Genomic DNA, 17,152 nt, shown 5'->3' with positions numbered 1-17,152 from the left:
ATCTTTATTGGACCAGCTAAAAAACAAAATTGAAGAAAAACGGCCTCATTTAAACAGGAAAAAAATCCTCTTTCATCAGGACAATTCCCGTGTTCACACATGTTTACGATCAATGGCTAAAATTGAAGAATTGAAGTTCAAATTCGACCACCCACCGTATTCGCCAGATTTAGCCCCCAGTGACTTTTTCCTTTTCCCAAACATAAAAAAATGGCTAAGTGGACAACGTTTTTTTTCAAATGAAGAAGTCATCGATCGGACAAATGCTTATTTTGAGGACCTTCCGAAAACTTATTTTTCTGACGGTTTAAAAAAAATTGAGAAACGTCTAACCAAGTGTATTGAGCTCCAAGGAGATTATGTTGAGAAATAAAAAAAAAAATACAAAAATAAAAACTGTTTTAATGCTTTTTTCTAAGGAATTATTGACCCACCCTCGTATATTATGCCTCATGCAATAGTGAGCGCAGGCTGCATTTGACAAAAATCACTATTTTTTTCACTTTATGTTTAATCCAGAGTACAGGAACCCAGGGGGAAAGGTTGAGCGAAAAACTTACAGCCATTTATGACAGAAAAAAAAACACAAATAAAAATCGTGTAAAATTAAATCTGAAAGTGTGTTGAAATGTCAGCTCTAATTTTTATTGCATCCAGGAAATCTCATAAATTGCATAACCCATAATATATTATGTATAATGGACTGTATGCTAACAGTACTAGTAAGGCTACTTGAGAAGGCCATAAATATAAGAATAATTATTAACATCAAAATTATCAGTTAATCAAACGCTCCTTAGCGATAGTGCCCATAGAACGCGTAGAGCGGGCGAAGTCCGCGTATGAAGCGTTTATTCATAACCATAATCACACGTCTCGTGCCGCGCATTACCCTTCACCTATGTAATAAGCGGCCCAAGCAGCACAAAATAATTATTATTACAGCGCCTCTCATAACAAAGCAATAAAAATAGGGGCTTGTAATTAATATTTACGACGACATTATTCAACCAGAGATAAACTGGACACGCAATAAAATTAAACAATGATTCTCTGTTATTAAATAATTGCTTTTCGCCCGTCGATCGACGACGCCTCGAGCAGCGTGATTTTGGTAGCCGTGTTCAATGAATGGACTTCTTTGTATTTTCATTAAATCGTATCGCCGAGAAGCGAAAAACGGTGACTCATGCGGCAGGCGGGACACAAGGCATCGTCAAGTCCAGTGTGCGCTGGCGTATTTGATTACGTTGTATTTTCGATGATTTACGCGCCACTTGTAGAAATTTTGCGCGAGCGCCGCACTCACTGCGTCAATGGGCTTTATGCCTTAGGATAATGTAATAAAGAAAACACGCTCAATTGATATGTCTAGCGCCATAATCAGTATTTAAACCTGCAGTAATGCTGGACTGGGTGTAAATATAATATTATGATAATTTCCACATCCGTGCTGGACTGTCATGTTAATATAATAACTTTCACCCTGCAGAGACCATAAAATATTAATTTACTCCTTGTTTTTACACGTCCTGTTTTCTATGAAAATTTATGATCTGTTTATTTTTCAATTAATCTTATTTTAATTATAATCTATGTACTTGATAAAATGTCTATAACTCAATGAATCCTAGTACCTTGAACAAATAAAACTTGGCAATACTGAAAGAAGAATCAGAAGCGTTTTGTTTTAATGATTTATTGCATGTGAAAATATCAGATTACAAAGTAAGGTAGGTAGCGAGCAATAGTGCAAGAGTTAAATTGTACAGTTTTTAAACGAGTTCAATTAATAATTAATATTACGTATATATTATATTTTGGGATTTATATCATTGGCTTTCATTTATTATTGACTGCTTTCAAATAGAATTATACTCTGTTTAAAGTTAGTCGAGGCAGATTTAAATCATTTTGTATACATGAGTGTTCTTGCTAAAATTCTCTTTGTCTTGCAATTGTAATTATTATATTTCATTTGGATTCACTAGTATGTATATAAATTATTTCAATAGAAATGTACATTTTTATTTTTACTGAAAAAGCAAGTCAAGGGTTGTTGAATGTTTAAACTAGTCATTTGATTTGATGGAATATACGAAAGTAATAGAGTTAAAATAAATCGATTTGTAACCAGTAATAAATTATATGTATGTAATTATGTATAACTATTTAACTATTGCACTTGCTCTATACAAGAAATTAAGATGATTTAATATAATTTGTCATAAAACTTATCATTGGTTTTTTAGCCCAAAATCATGCATATCATTTAATTACTGAAATCTAATTTTTAAGTCATCATAGATGGAACAGTATTTTTTAGGGAATTATTTTAAATCACATAAATTATGTAAATACATAATAGTGAACTGGCACAATTCAGTAAACACTTCGAAAAATGATCAATATCAAAATACAATATAATAACGGTGGTTTATAATTTATTTGGAATTGTTTTAATCGTCAACATGAGTTGAACCTAGTTTTATTATTTCATTGATGTAATAAAAATTAATTCAGCAAAAAGAAAAAAAAAATAAAGAAATAAATTAATACATAGGTAGCAAGTTTGTAAATAAAATAGGAAGCTGTAAAAAACCCTCGAGAGAAATTATTGTAAATAGCAATTTAGTTATTTTCCATTCACAAGCTGATTTATTACAAATGTGAGTTAACTGTTCCTATTTTAGGTATAAAAGACTTAATTCTCATTTATGATTAACTAAACTAAAAAACAAAACTGTGTATATGTAATATAATGAATTAAATTTTAATGACTGCAACACAAGACCTTAGGAATAAAAACAATTTTTCACTTTATTGTCCATATCATTATTTTTAAATGTTAATTAACACAAAATATTATCAACACCGAATTGTCTTTAATTTTTTATATGGCAGATTTAGGTAACAAATTCATATTTCAATTTTCATTGAATCATCCACCGACTTTAGCAGTAACATAGGCTCACGCATAAATAGATCCATGATATTTTGCGAATTACTACTATTTCAATTACTATTTAGTATTGAAATCACCACATTCAACTGTACTTATCTGGTTACGAAAGAATAAAGTTTGTATGAGCAGACCCGGTTGATTTACTAGGGACCTTTTATCCTTCACAATCTGTGTTCACTAGTAAGTCAATGGAATCATCTAATATAATAAATTCAAGACACCCAATACAAATACATAGTAAATTATATCTGAGAAAATAGACAGCTAAGTAGTTCAATGAATTCAATGAATTTAACCCATGCCTTGGTTACCTAAACTGATCCGATTAATTACGAGTAACTTTTTAGTAAAATCTTTTTCTTGTGTTTTCTTGTTGCTTTTGGTAGAACATGATGCCAATGACAACGGCACCTACAATGGCGATTGCTCCAACCAGAAGGAGCAGGAATATTTTTATTCCGGAAAGAGAAGACGGTTTGGGATCTTCGACATGGTCTCTCGGCGGCTCAAACAATGTCGCCGATGGGATAATTTGTGAGCGATCTTGCTGCTGGCTGGCAGTCTAGAAATAAGACAAAACAGTGACTTACATGACAAATTTATGTGTTCAAAATACGGTAGGTATAGAAAATACATAACGTTATTTCATATACGGCAAAACCACCATAATATTGTGTCAATATACACTGATAGTGAAAATATAGTATAAAAATTCCCAAGGAATGCAAGCATAAATACATTTATGGTAACCTATTTTGGCTGTTAAAAATAGTATATTTCATGATGGTTTTGAAACAAAGACATTTTTGAACATATATAATTTAGAAAAACACTTTCTGAGAGAGTATATTATAACCAATAGAAAAAATCTTTTTTGAAAAAGGTAAGCCACCCCGGCCGGGAATCGAACCCTGCATCTCCATGGGTAAACGCCCCAAACGTCGCATTTATCCAATATGCTACGGCGTGACATACTAATTGCGACAAATTCTAACTATTGGTCACTTTTTTTAATACCTACTCATAAGCGCTCTTCGAAATCAAGCTAATTTGGCAATCGATTTTTGTTTCTTAAATCAAAGTAGGTAACAATTTACTATTACTTCGATTACTAACCGACGTCGTGGAATTTCTCCAATATTTTTTAGATATAACTACTTGCAAAGTGACCAATAGTTAAAATTTGTCGCAATTAGTATGTCACGCCGTAGCATATTGGATAAATGCGACGTTTGGTGCGTTTACACGTGGAGATGCAGGGTTCGAATCCCGGCCGGGGTGGCTAACTTTTTTCAAAAAAGATTTTTTCTGTTGGTTATAATATACCAGTGGCGAAGGGTGGAGGTAGGCTGTTAAGATTCGCTATAAATAGTGCACACCAAACATTGTTAGTCATATGTATTTGTTTTTATTGAACTAAGACTACAATTTACAGATGGTATTAGTTAGTTTTTTAAAATCAATTAAACCCTGCCTAAACGAAACCATAATAGATTTGGTCTAATTTGGGCAATACGACAAAATTGTGTACAATTTTTCATTCATAGTTATTTGTTTTCGTTGGATTAAAACTACATATTACACATATTTTTGGTTCTTTTTTTTGATTCATTAAGCCCTGCGTAAACCAAACTATAATAAATAAAAAATATTATTCTATCTATAAAATACTCAAAGTTATGTATGATTCAATTGCATAATTTTAGATATTTTATAGATAGACATGTATTTTTTGACTAATATCTATTATGGCTTGGTTTCTCAGAGTTTAATTGAATTTTAAAATCTAACCTACACTATCTGTAAATTGTAGTCTTATTTCAATGAAAACAAATATGTATGTCTGAAAAAGTTTAATGTGCACTATTTATGGCGGATCTTAACAGCCTACCTCCACCCTTCGCCACTGTAATATACTCTCTCAGAAAGTGTTTTTCTAAATTATATATCGTCGCTTAAGAAACAACACCGCGGAAGTCAATTAATAAAAATTTTCAGGGGAAACAAAAACGTCTCAAAAAATTGAAAATTGATACCTTTTAACTTATTTTTTTTTTGTGTTTAGTTAAAAGAAACATTTTTTTAACTAAACACAAAAAAATAAGTTAAAAGGTATCAATTTTCAATTTTTTGAGACGTTTTTTGTTTCCCCTGAAAATTTTAATTAATTGACTTCCGCGGTGTTGTTTCTTAAGCCACGATATGTTCAATAATCAGAATGATATATTCTTAAATCTTATGAATTATTCATTTGAATAAAAGAAATAGTTAATTATAAAGACATTTTTGTTAATCCTATTTTTTCTATCCTAGTTGACAGCTATTTCAGGCTACACATCTTCGGAATGGTTCGACTATAACTTACCATTCTGAACATGGGTGTATAGCATGAAACAGCTGTCAACGTAAATGACTCAGATAAAGTAGAATAATTATTAACAAAAATAATTTTGTTTCAAAACTATTATAATGGATCACGTGAACGGCAGTTCAATTACCTAATATATATATGTATTTTATGCATTGTTGAATTTGTGTGCGCAAGAAAAGCATGCAACTGTGTAGTAGTTCAAAACACGATATTTTCTTGAGTCTCCTGAAAGGTACTGATTTTAGACAACTGCTTTTTCTTTTTGCACATAGAAATACATAATATAATATTATGTATATCGTGGAGTTAAGTTGCTGGTAAAAGTTGGTAATTTGATAATCTGGATATTTAGAGTTAACAATGGATTTTGTCTATATATAAATAATACGTATGCTAGAAAAAAAATTCCAAGTCATCCGATATATAAATGGTATCTCAAACTTTTAGATGATTTCAAGACTTAAGCCTCAATTACATGCTTCTTTACGAGCTGTTTATTGGCGAATTTACAATCTGCCTGTAAAGTCGCCCAGTGTAATCATCGAATAAGCTAATAAGCAGGTTGTTAACACTCTACCGGTCAACTTTACACGCTACACGCCGGCGTGTGGGCCTACTGCGTCTGCGCAGTAGAGCGCAGTACCAACCTCCCGGTAAAAAAATGAACTACGTTACGTCAAAATAGTCGCTGGCTTGTGGCTTCTCAGCGAATGGAAAGTTTTGTGTGGAATCATCAAATCGCAGTAGCTGAATCGCCCGCTTTTAAATTCGTCAATTAACAGCTCGTAAAGAAGCTCAATGTAATTGAGGCTTTACCAACTTTTGGCAGTAACCCCCCCCACAAATATATTTTATACTTACCTATCATAATATTGTGATAAACAATAAAATGTCATGAATGGAATAAATGTGGAAAAATACGTCCATTTGTGGTGAATGAACACAGTTGACTAAAGCTTTATATGGATAGTAATATAATATCAGTACATATGAATATCTTTCAATGCCAATGAGAGATAACAGACAAGTAGGTATGTATATATTATATCTATTGTGTTAGGTTTCGAGTTTCTGATAATCTGATAAGGACCATCTATCAATTACAATATTGGTTTAGTATGTAAAGAGCCTTACATCTTCAGGTTGCTCCAGTTCATAAGTTTTCACCGAGAGGACATCGTGATTGTCACTGAGGTCACCCGTAGTAGCAGAAATTCCAAAGTAATACCCTGTGGGGAGAAGAACTCCTTGGACCGTGAAGCACTCCTTCCAAGCGTTCTTACCATCCATATCGGTGGATACTGCAAAAAATAGATTTGGATCAAATACCGATTATTGACGGCTCCAATATTATAAAGCACAAATTAATTTTAATTTAAATTGGCACAGTTGAGAAATGCCATTATGAATCTTTTCGTCCCAAGTTGTGGTTTTTTTATAACAAAGATGAATGATCGATTCCTAAGATTTAATATTTAGAAGCATTGATGGTTGTGTAATTTTTGGCCAAGACACGCATTGGATTGTGCTGATGAGTTGGATTAATAATTTTACAGTTTTACTACAAAACCTACCTATATAAGAATAATGTTATAATATCCATTTTTATTACCCGTAAGAACATCATTTTCATATTTCAAAGAGATATGGGTGTCTCTATCCAGGTTCCTAAATCGTGCTTCACATCCCGCTATTTGAGTGTGTGTGCCGTCTCTGTCATGATCATAATGAAGAGTTCCATTGTTTATCATTGCTGAAATATATGGATGCTGATGCTGGAAATTGAAAAAAAATGAATAAAACGTGTAGGTTTAATGCTTGTACATATTGAGCCAACCACAGAACATTTTTTTTAGTCTCCCGTTAAGGTCCAAGACACACGGCGCTGCATTTTATAGAAAATTGACACAAACTGTGTTGGTTCTTACTCGATTCCAATTGGATCCATTTGTAATCGAGTAAGACCTGTGCTGTGGCACTATAGTCTGCATCGATTTGCAGTGGCGTGTGTCATGGCCTTAACTAGGTAAAAAAAAATTAACATAATGTGGAATATGTAAGGAGGTTTTTTTATTTTGTTGCATTTTTTTCTGCGATTATTGATTTTTTTTCGATCTGCCGGCCACAGGTATTGATTGTGACTCCAATAGGATGATATATCACATTGCGTCAGGCCGGTCATTTCGCCGGTCACTTGTCTCTAAGCTAAGCTTGACAAAATTTGTTTTTATTTCAGATTAGTCAATTAGTCACACATAGAACAATAATTACTCATCATTTTAGCGAGGCTGTGTGTTGTCACAGTGCATACATAAACTTTTACTTTGCGAGTCTATCTCCTGGAGATCAATGTGTTTAAATTATCTCTCTCACGTGATGCAGTGCGTAAGGCACTGGCCTTTCATCCAGGAGCTCCAGGTTAGATTCTCGGTGAGGACACAATATATTTATATGATTTTTTCAAAGCTGTGATTGTTTCACTTATATTACTAAATACACTACTGTTAAACTAGACTACTGTCATTAGCCCTGTAGGCTTGTTGTAGTGTTAAAAAGAATATATTATTATAGTGTATTTTTGGCTACCAAGGAAGTAAATGTGACAAGTATTTTTTAAATCAAATATATGAAATTTTCGTCAAAAATTTCAATGAAAAAAATCTTAGATCCAATGTTAACATTCATGAAGATCGAATAAAACAACGCAGATAAAGAATTATAGGTGTTCATGAAACAAAAGTTTATATTTAAAAATTGATAAGAAAAGTAAAATGAGTGCAAAATTATATTACTTACATTATGAATTCCATTGTGATTGCTATAAGTGTCGAGTATCACAGCGAGACCTGTAAAATAGTCTACATTTCCAAACACTGGTCCTGCTCGCATTCTGTCTTTCGCGTACCATATCGCCATGCCATCTCCGAAAAGGTCTTTGCCTTTCCCATGAACTTTGAATTGCATTTGAAGCTCCCAATTTCTCGACATACATGGCTAAAAACAAGTATCACTGTATTCACTTTTTTTCATTTATTTATCGAATATACCAATACTACAACATATTGATTTAATCTACTGTACCTGTGATGTGCTATACAAACAATTTGGATGTTTATGATATTAAAAAATAAGAAGAATAATGAGCAAGAAATATGGTTCAATAGTTTGAGATGTAGATGTATTGGTGTGGTTAAGGTGACGCATCAGTGAAACGCCAAATAATTTTCAACTGTATGCGTGACGAAATTTTGTACTCGCTTCGCATTCATTGAGAGAACGTCGAGTTAGACATACGTCACTTTGCTGCGTGATGGCGACGGGCCAATTAATTCTAAAATCGTGTAAAGATGACTAAAAACGTTACCCATTTACTTTAAAAAGAAAACATGTCAATGAATATATTATTATTGTTACTAATAGAATAATAAACAGAACATAAAATGGACGTATGTTGGATTTATATGAGAAATAATATTTCGTTTGACAGGCGTCTTTTGCACCCGCGACCCGCAATCCGCACATCGCCTAGCAACGATCTTTTTAGACCGTGCCTCAACTAATGCATGGCCTTAACCATTGACTAAGAACAATGAGGTAGACAGAATGATTCTACCTACATCAAACAGTATAGTCATAAACTACTAATATATTGATGTAAGCGAGAAAGGAATATGTAGAAAGATCGATGAACTACAGCAAAATAAACATGTTTTGAAGATTGTGAACTGTCAACCATCTTTGTCACATATTCAATTTATTCAAATTGCAGAAATGTATAAGTATGTAAGTATACATGATAATATAAATGTCACAGAGGTCATTGCCACAATGTTTACAATAAATCGTTATTATTTGGATTGGATACCTGGCACCTGATTCAAATTGCTCTTGCCAGACTTTGTTAAAACAAACAATAAGTAATATGTGTATATACATTTATTTTTATTTCTAGCATCTATTGGCAATTATATTATCTATTTCTATTAGCAAATACAGTCATTGGCTAATTATTCACACTTTACAATGAAAGTGGTATGATGATATATTATTATTTCTCACATCACCCTCATGACAGGATCGTGATGATTCTAGAATCTTCATGGTGCTGAAGACAGCAAGCGTTGGATAGGTTTTCTGTCCGACACCAGCAGGGGTGATGGTAACTATTTTTAACAGCTATTGAGCTGAGGTGCAAAAATGAATGGGGAACGACTGCAATATTCCTAATAAAATCATAATTTAATGGAATGAGTATATTATACAAATTAATAACACATTATTTTTTTGTTAGAGTTAGTTGTTGTCCAAAATGATATATTGCTTTTATGTAATCAGTTTAGACATTTTGTGATAGTCTAGCAATGCTCCATTCACTGTGTGCAACATAAATAACAATTATATTGTTTTATTTGTTATATATGTGTGTCAATTATTATAACATAATTATTTATGAATTAACTGCAGCAAAATTTCATTTCGATTAATTTCCATGTTTAATTATTTCTCATCACAACATAATATACCTATGTTGATTATCATTTTATTTATTTAAAAAAATGTGTAGGTAGACAACAAATTATTAATTCACTACATTCACAACATGACATTAAAATTAAAAAGAATTGTTTATAGTAAAGCGAGTTATAATAAAAATACAAAGCAAAAATTAATTTCATACAAGAGAAAAAAAAATTATTATTATGTAGAATTAAACGCGTCAAAGATTAATTATTTGCATGAGAAACAAGTAATCATTTGAATAGTATAAGAATAATAATTATTGTTATAGTTATTATAATTTGTGTTATCAGAGGTAAAACTCATTAAGTGCTATAGTAGAGCCCAATGCATGAAATGTTACAAAAATCCTTGTAAGCTAATTACCCATTGATTGGCTTAATGATGAATGTCACAAAACATTTAAACATCACAATCTAATGTCACTGTGTACTGTGATGAAAATATTCGAACGCCAAAAATCAAAAATGGTAGACGTCGTCGAAGTGACAACGGTTTTGTAGATTTCTCAGAACATTTACAAACTTTTAAAACAGTAATCGTACATTTATGAAAGACATACATCAGGGATTATACAGGATCCATACTATAGATACAATGCTCCCGAATTTCGATTGAGTTTAGTGGTAATAATGCAATATGTCATATGGTTAAGATGGATTTGCGTAAGATTACGATAAAGATCTAGTTACATATAGCCCCAAAGTTACAGCTTCTTCTGCCATTAAAGTATTATGCAACTGGAAGCATTCTGCATTCAAGTGGATACCTAGGCCACATTGCAAAATATTACCTACATTTATTTTATGAGGTAGGTAGTTAATTGTACAAGAAGTGTAATAAACAAGATGACAGTCTCAAATACACTGGTGATAAAATTGTAATAGGCTGATTGAAATAAATAATAATAGGTACATAAAGAAATCATTAGATCTCTTTTCATAGTAAATGTCAATTCTGCCTCAGCTATCGCTATTTATCCATGACAAGAACGAAGCTATACCACATACCTAAGCATGAAGTTCGATAGTTTTGACTGAAAATATAATGTAATGTCGAGTGAGAGAAAACGATGCAATAGGCTTGTTTCATGTAAGAGCAGTCGGAAATAATAACAATAATCAAATTTACCCTATGTGATTCGTGCTCAGTAGAAGAAATCGCAATCCGCGCAATTTTAAGGTTAAATTGTTCCACTATATAAATATATATATGGAACGCCAGACTATGTTACCATTCAACTACATAATAAATGGAATACTTTGTCCGATATTCAATTAACTAAGTAAATAAAGTACCTAGTCAATAAATTATTTAAAGTTTATATTTACTATTCATTTATCTTATTCAATTTATAATTGTGCCATTTGCATTGTTTCACAAATCAAGACAATTTCAAAATTTAAAATTAATTATCGAGGAATCAAAATTTATAAGTTGCGCGATGTGACATCACTAACTAGCAGTTTAGCAACTACTGTTATTACATTTTCGTTAAAACATGTAATATTGGCGTTATTTCGATTTATTGTTATTTGACATTTTATGCATGGCCCTCTAACATTGCACATGAGTTCAACCTTAATATGATGATGATATATAATATTCATTTATGTTTATGAATGTTGCCTGCAAACACATTCTTTCAAATTATGATAAAAAATGATCTCATCGATTTTAAATCCAGGGTCAACGTTATTTAAGCCGCGTTGACACGGTCCAAGTACGATCCAAGTAGACTTGGATAGGAATAATTAGTATGAAGATGTCTCATCCAAGTGACAGCTTCATACTATTTATTCCTATCCAAGTGCACTCGTATGTGACATCTTCATACTAATTATTCCTATCCAAGCTACTTGGACCGCGTACTACTCATCCAAGTTAACTTGGATAGGAATAAATAGTATGGAGCTGTCACTTGGATGAGACATCTTCATACTAATTATTCTTATCCAAGTCTATTTGGATCGTACTTGGACCGTGTCAATGCGGCTTTAGGCTGACATCGTTCGATTAAATTATTTTCCATTTGACATAATATTTTGGGTACAAGTCGGTTATGGGGAAGCCAGGTGGGAACCGCGCTAATTGGCATAGCCGATTTTGGGCAAAATTTATGAATTAAAGAAAAAAAACCTAACCTAACCTAAACTAACCCAACCTAACAAATAATCCAGTATATCGGCTATTTTCAAAATGCGTTTGCCGCTAGCTTCCCCATAACCGACTTGTACCATATTTTGTATAAGAACTTCCGTAATGTAATTCAGAATAGACTAGTATTGTTAAGCATATTAAATAATATACATATCTATTATAAGTTGACTATTTATATTATCAGCTTGTAAATAATCATTTTGCCTAGAATGATTGCACAACACACAATATAATGTAAATCTAATCACTCTTGATGAAAACAAAGCTTTCAAAGGTATTTTGCACAACACACAATACAATGTAAATCTAATCACTCTCGATGAAAACAAAGCTTTCAAAGGTATTCAATATCAGATTTGAAGTCAGATTACTTACATTGTCAAATTACAACGATTTTTTTATAAAAAATTCTGTTAATTAATAGTTATTGTAAAACCAACCGAAATTCGGTTTGCGAGAGTATTTTTTATTATACAATAGATTTCTATGAATAAGATATAATCAGTGTGTAGAATAAATTTTGAGAAGTTAACTTACGACAGAATTCCAAATAGCACCACTTTTTGATTGTTCATCTGATGTTATTCTGACATGTTTAGGTGTAACCATAGTGTGCCCTGTTAAATCCCAAAATGGTATAGATGTTCCAGTACCTAGCAATTAAATAATTGTTTTAAAATCATACATAATTACAGGCAATTCACAATCCACTTTGTCAATGAAAAACATCGTGATATCCTGCCAATTATCAAACTCACCTTGATATGGTTTCGTTAGCGAGTGTTCTCTCTTCATGTAATCTTTCGTATTCCATTGTGCGTTAATTCCTATTATCAAAAATATTAAAACTACGTATTTTAAAGCGGCTTTTTTTATGGAGAACATTTCTGACAGATTTTTGACGCACGTATACACCGTCATTTTTGTGAACCTTGGCGCTATATGAGTTGCCATAGCCATACATATTCCCGCATATTCCAAAGAGTAAATAACGACAGCACACAATAAAAAAAACCTTTACACTGGTAAATTAAAAAAATAAAGTTATCTTGTTGGTAACAAACTGCAAATAAAACATTAAATTCCATTATTGAAATAATTAAATATTTTTTGTAATTTAAAATAGAAATCTACTGCTGTTTTGGTTTAAATTTTAATTAAAAAATATTCAATTGTGGACATTTTCAAGTTTGGTATCATTGCAATGGTCGGTATTATCAATAACTGTAGTAAATTCAGTGTGACAATTTAGACAGTTCTAGAAGATCTCAAGAGATGGTACTGCATGTATCAAAATGTTCATTCTACAAATTAAAATCTAATAAAATATAAAAATAATAAATATAAAATATTATTATTTTGGAATTTTATATGTATCTCATACGAAGTTTTCCAAATAAAAAATACTAGAATGAAAAAAGAGCTTAGACGATCACATAATATTATTTAATAAATACTATCACATGATGTTGTTCGTACCTACCTATATATTATTATCGTATAGGTACCTATCAGTACAGAATAACGTCACCGTTTTAGCAAAACCATCTATGTGCACTTTCTCAAATTGTGCAGGAGAAGGATAAAACTGAATAAAAAAATAATGTTACATTTAAACATTAAAATTATGAAGAATGCTTTATTATAATCAGAAAATGGTCTAAGATTATTATTTTGTTTACAAAAATCTTTTATTTTTAATACAAAAATAATAAAAATACAGTTTGTGATGTCACATAAGTTGTTTTGACCGTTTTGTAAATACACATAGTTTAATTTATTCATCAAAATGTGAATAATAATAAATTCATGAAAAACTGTTACATAAATAATAGTTGAAATATACATAGTGCGTTAGTGATAAATTGCAATATCATTTTATTAATTATTAATGCAATAGTGAGATGATATTATATTTATAAGTTCGTTTACTTTCTATTAGCAGGTTTAAATGTTAGGTTATCGTAGAAATAGTGGTGATCTTTCTCTATTACACTTTTTAATTCCTGAAGATGTATGTATTTCGACTGTGATATTGGCAATGATTCATTATATATATTATAAAAGCTGTTGAATCTCGATGTTTTTTCTCTCTAAAGATATAACTTAGAGCAGTAGCGAATAATTTATTTCGGTTTTGATATCCACACCCATCCGATATTAGAATTATTTCATTGTATTGTCCTGCTTTCGATGAGATGAGACAAATTCATTAGAAGATACATTATGAAGAATGTATATGGTGAAATTGTGTAGTTGCAGCTTTTGTTTATAATACATTTGTGCCTGTGTTTTGGACATAGCAGCACACTTTGGAGATCCATTGTGATTACTAACCGTCCAGTAATACTTCTGGTACTCTCCTTCATTTCTTTTTTGGTCTTCTAGCATCTTTTTTTTTTTTTTAATAATGTGGCTATTGTATTCCATTTCTGAAACATTCTTCATTTTATAACTACAGCAGATGGCAGTGATGGCACACTGATCTTTACGTGGTTGGTGGATACTGATTTTTTGGTGGTAAATATACTGGAGTATATTCAGCTGCTTTATGACCATTTTCCAGAGACCATTTTTTATATTCATCATGCATTTGTATTTTGGATCGGAAACACGATTCCACATACACCCTGGAGGTATTTTCTCTGCAATAATGGGTGGGAACTTTGGAATTAGATCCAACCATAATGTAACATTTTTCCACAAATCTCTCCGTTTTGATTTTTGGTTGCACTACCAATTATTTATCTTCAGTCAGATTATTATTACTTGTCATTGTTGCTTTCAATTGGCCACTGTCATCGAGGCGTTTGTAGTTGTTTATCCAACTTTTAAATTAATTCTCGCCTATACCCTATTGACCATGTAGGCATCTTCCAGAAATTATTGAATATTTCCTGTCTCTCTTTTTGAGAAAGCATCTTTCAAACCGTCGTGCAAGACCATAATGCATAGCATATAACATAGAAACAAACAATGTGTAGCCAAACTGTAAAAAAACATTACACTCTCGATATCAAAATACCATCTTACTTATATGTTACTATAATATACACATAGTTGTTTTTGTGAACCGTGGTTTTTGAACCTTACACATAGCTGTTTTTTATTTTTTGAAATAACTTCGGAGCGAGTTTACCCAACACATAGATCATTTTACTGGCCTATAGAGAAAAAAATAAGGAATGACGTGGTATTTAAAAGTCATTTTTGATAAAAGTGACACATAGATGGTTTTGCTAAAACGGTGACGATAATCTGGTAGGTACTATAATCACCTATCTGTGGGGAATATGGCAGATCAATATCACATTTTCTTTAATAATTAGTAGATGTGAATTATTATTCTTGTATCATATGAGCTTACAGCAGCTTGTGTAAGTCTAAATGGCAAGAAAATTAGAATGCGGTACCGTGGTAAGATTCAAAATAAATGATTTCACGTTAAAAACAAACAGCTACCTATGTCGTGTCCAAAAACATCTAAATTGGGATTATCTTGAGAAATCTTTTCGAAATATTTGTCATATGGTGGAAATAATTGAGTTAGGCGCTATTGGTATTATAGACTCTAGCTTTATAATTAGCGCTCGACATTTCTCGGCCATTACCGGAGTGCACCGGAGCTCTCAATCATAGACTAATATACTATATAAATACTCTCAATAATAAGATTTTGTAACGAAGATTTGTAGGTGATCATATAATATATTAAATTTAGGCCTTCAGTGAACATACGTTTTCGTCATAAAAACGAAGTCTGTTATATCGATTCGTGCTAACCAAAGAATTACCTACACTAGTAATAATAATAAATTAATTAGTGATGTATACACATAATATGCATGAATGTACGTTTAGTTGTCATAACTAATTAATAACATAACTTCTGATTGATGAGAGTTTTGTACCATTCTATAGGATTAAGATTTAGTATTCCTGCGGGTCTATTCTATACACAAGGCGACTATCGACCGCTAAAGTAATAAAGTGATAGTATTTATTACATATTTGTATTGAGGTATTATAATTGTTACAATAAGTTAGCCGTCTAAACAGTCGAAACTGTCCATCTCGCTCTAAATTTTATCACAGCCAAGAGGGTGCTGTTAAAATATAGCAATTATTACAAAAATTACAAACATCTTATTATAATTGTTACAATTAGTGCTAATAATTTGATACAAACCTACCCTAAGTTTGTTAATATTTATCACTTTATCACTTTAGCGGTCGATAAATATAGAATAGACCCACAGGATTCACCTTCCGACATATATTAGGTGTATTATAGGTGGATTTATGTATATCGTATGTTAATACTAATTCAATTAATTAAACGATGGTAATTACCTAATAATACATTATGTATACATTGTATGGAGCAGTGACATCCCACTGGGCTAGACAAACCATGTACTGCTTATAGGTAGGCGGTAAACAAAGGAAGGAAAAACAAAGTACCTACCATTTTTGACAGCATATTTCGCAAAAAATACTTTTTTGTCTAGAGACGGTTATTGCATTTGTCCATCCAAGAGCGAAGACACACGTCACGGCATTGTAGTCGACGTGCGTCTGCAATGCCGTGTGTCTACGCCCTAATGTAGATAGTTAGGTACTAGGCCAGTGGCGAAGGGTGGAGGTAGGCTGTTAAGATCCGCCATAAATAGTGCACATTAAACTTTTTCAGACATACATATTTATTTTCATTGAAATAAGACTACAATTTACAAAAAGTGTTGGTTAGTTTTTAAAAATCAATTAAACTCTGAGAAACCAAGCCATAATAGATAAAAAGTCAAAAAATACATGTATATCTATAAAATATCTAAAATTATGCAGTTAAATCATACATAACTTTGAATATTTTATAGATAGAATAATATTTTTTATTTATTATAGTTTGGTTTGGGCAGGGCTTAATAAAATAAAAAAAATGAGCCCATAATATGTGTAATATGTATTTTTAATCCAACGAAAACAAATAAATATGAATGGAAAAGTGTGCACAATTTTGTCGTATCGCCCAAATTAGACCAAAACTATTATGGTTTCGTTTAGGCAGGGTTTAATTGATTTAAAAAAAATAACTAACACCATCTGTAAATTGTAGTCTTAGTTCAATAAAAACAAAT

General features: G+C 31.6%; 1 protein-coding gene across 1 annotated transcript; it reads right to left on the bottom strand.

The window, feature by feature from the left end:
* Nucleotides 1–1,177: 1,177 nt before the first annotated feature.
* Nucleotides 1,178–12,956, bottom strand: LOC147067230 (VIP36-like protein). Its single transcript, XM_085955011.1, has 6 exons — nt 12,773–12,956; nt 12,552–12,667; nt 8,133–8,330; nt 6,949–7,111; nt 6,471–6,637; nt 1,178–3,527 (listed from the first exon to the last, which is right to left on the bottom strand). The coding sequence occupies exons 1-6, from the start codon at nt 12,933–12,935 to the stop codon at nt 3,309–3,311; spliced, it is 1,026 nt and encodes a 341-aa protein (XP_085811137.1). The 5' UTR covers nt 12,936–12,956; the 3' UTR covers nt 1,178–3,308.
* Nucleotides 12,957–17,152: the final 4,196 nt, after the last annotated feature.

This window comes from Rhyacophila brunnea, unplaced genomic scaffold (assembly GCF_057557595.1).
Source record: "Rhyacophila brunnea isolate RB1 unplaced genomic scaffold, BYU_Rbru_1.0 scaffold_4, whole genome shotgun sequence".
In the NCBI taxonomy this organism is placed as follows: Eukaryota; Metazoa; Arthropoda; class Insecta; order Trichoptera; family Rhyacophilidae; genus Rhyacophila; species Rhyacophila brunnea.
The sequence above is the reverse complement of the archived record's forward strand: the minus strand, read 5'-3'. Positions and strand labels throughout refer to the sequence as shown.

Coding starts and splice junctions, on each gene's coding strand:
- LOC147067230 (XM_085955011.1), bottom strand. CDS start 12,935: ATGACGGTGTATACGTGCGTCAAAAATCTGTCAGAAATGTTCTCCATA. Junction 12,668..12,772: donor GCTAACGAAACCATATCAAG/GTGAGTTTGATA, acceptor TTTAATTGCTAG/GTACTGGAACATCTATACCA. Junction 8,331..12,551: donor GTGCTATTTGGAATTCTGTC/GTAAGTTAACTT, acceptor ACTTGTTTTTAG/CCATGTATGTCGAGAAATTG.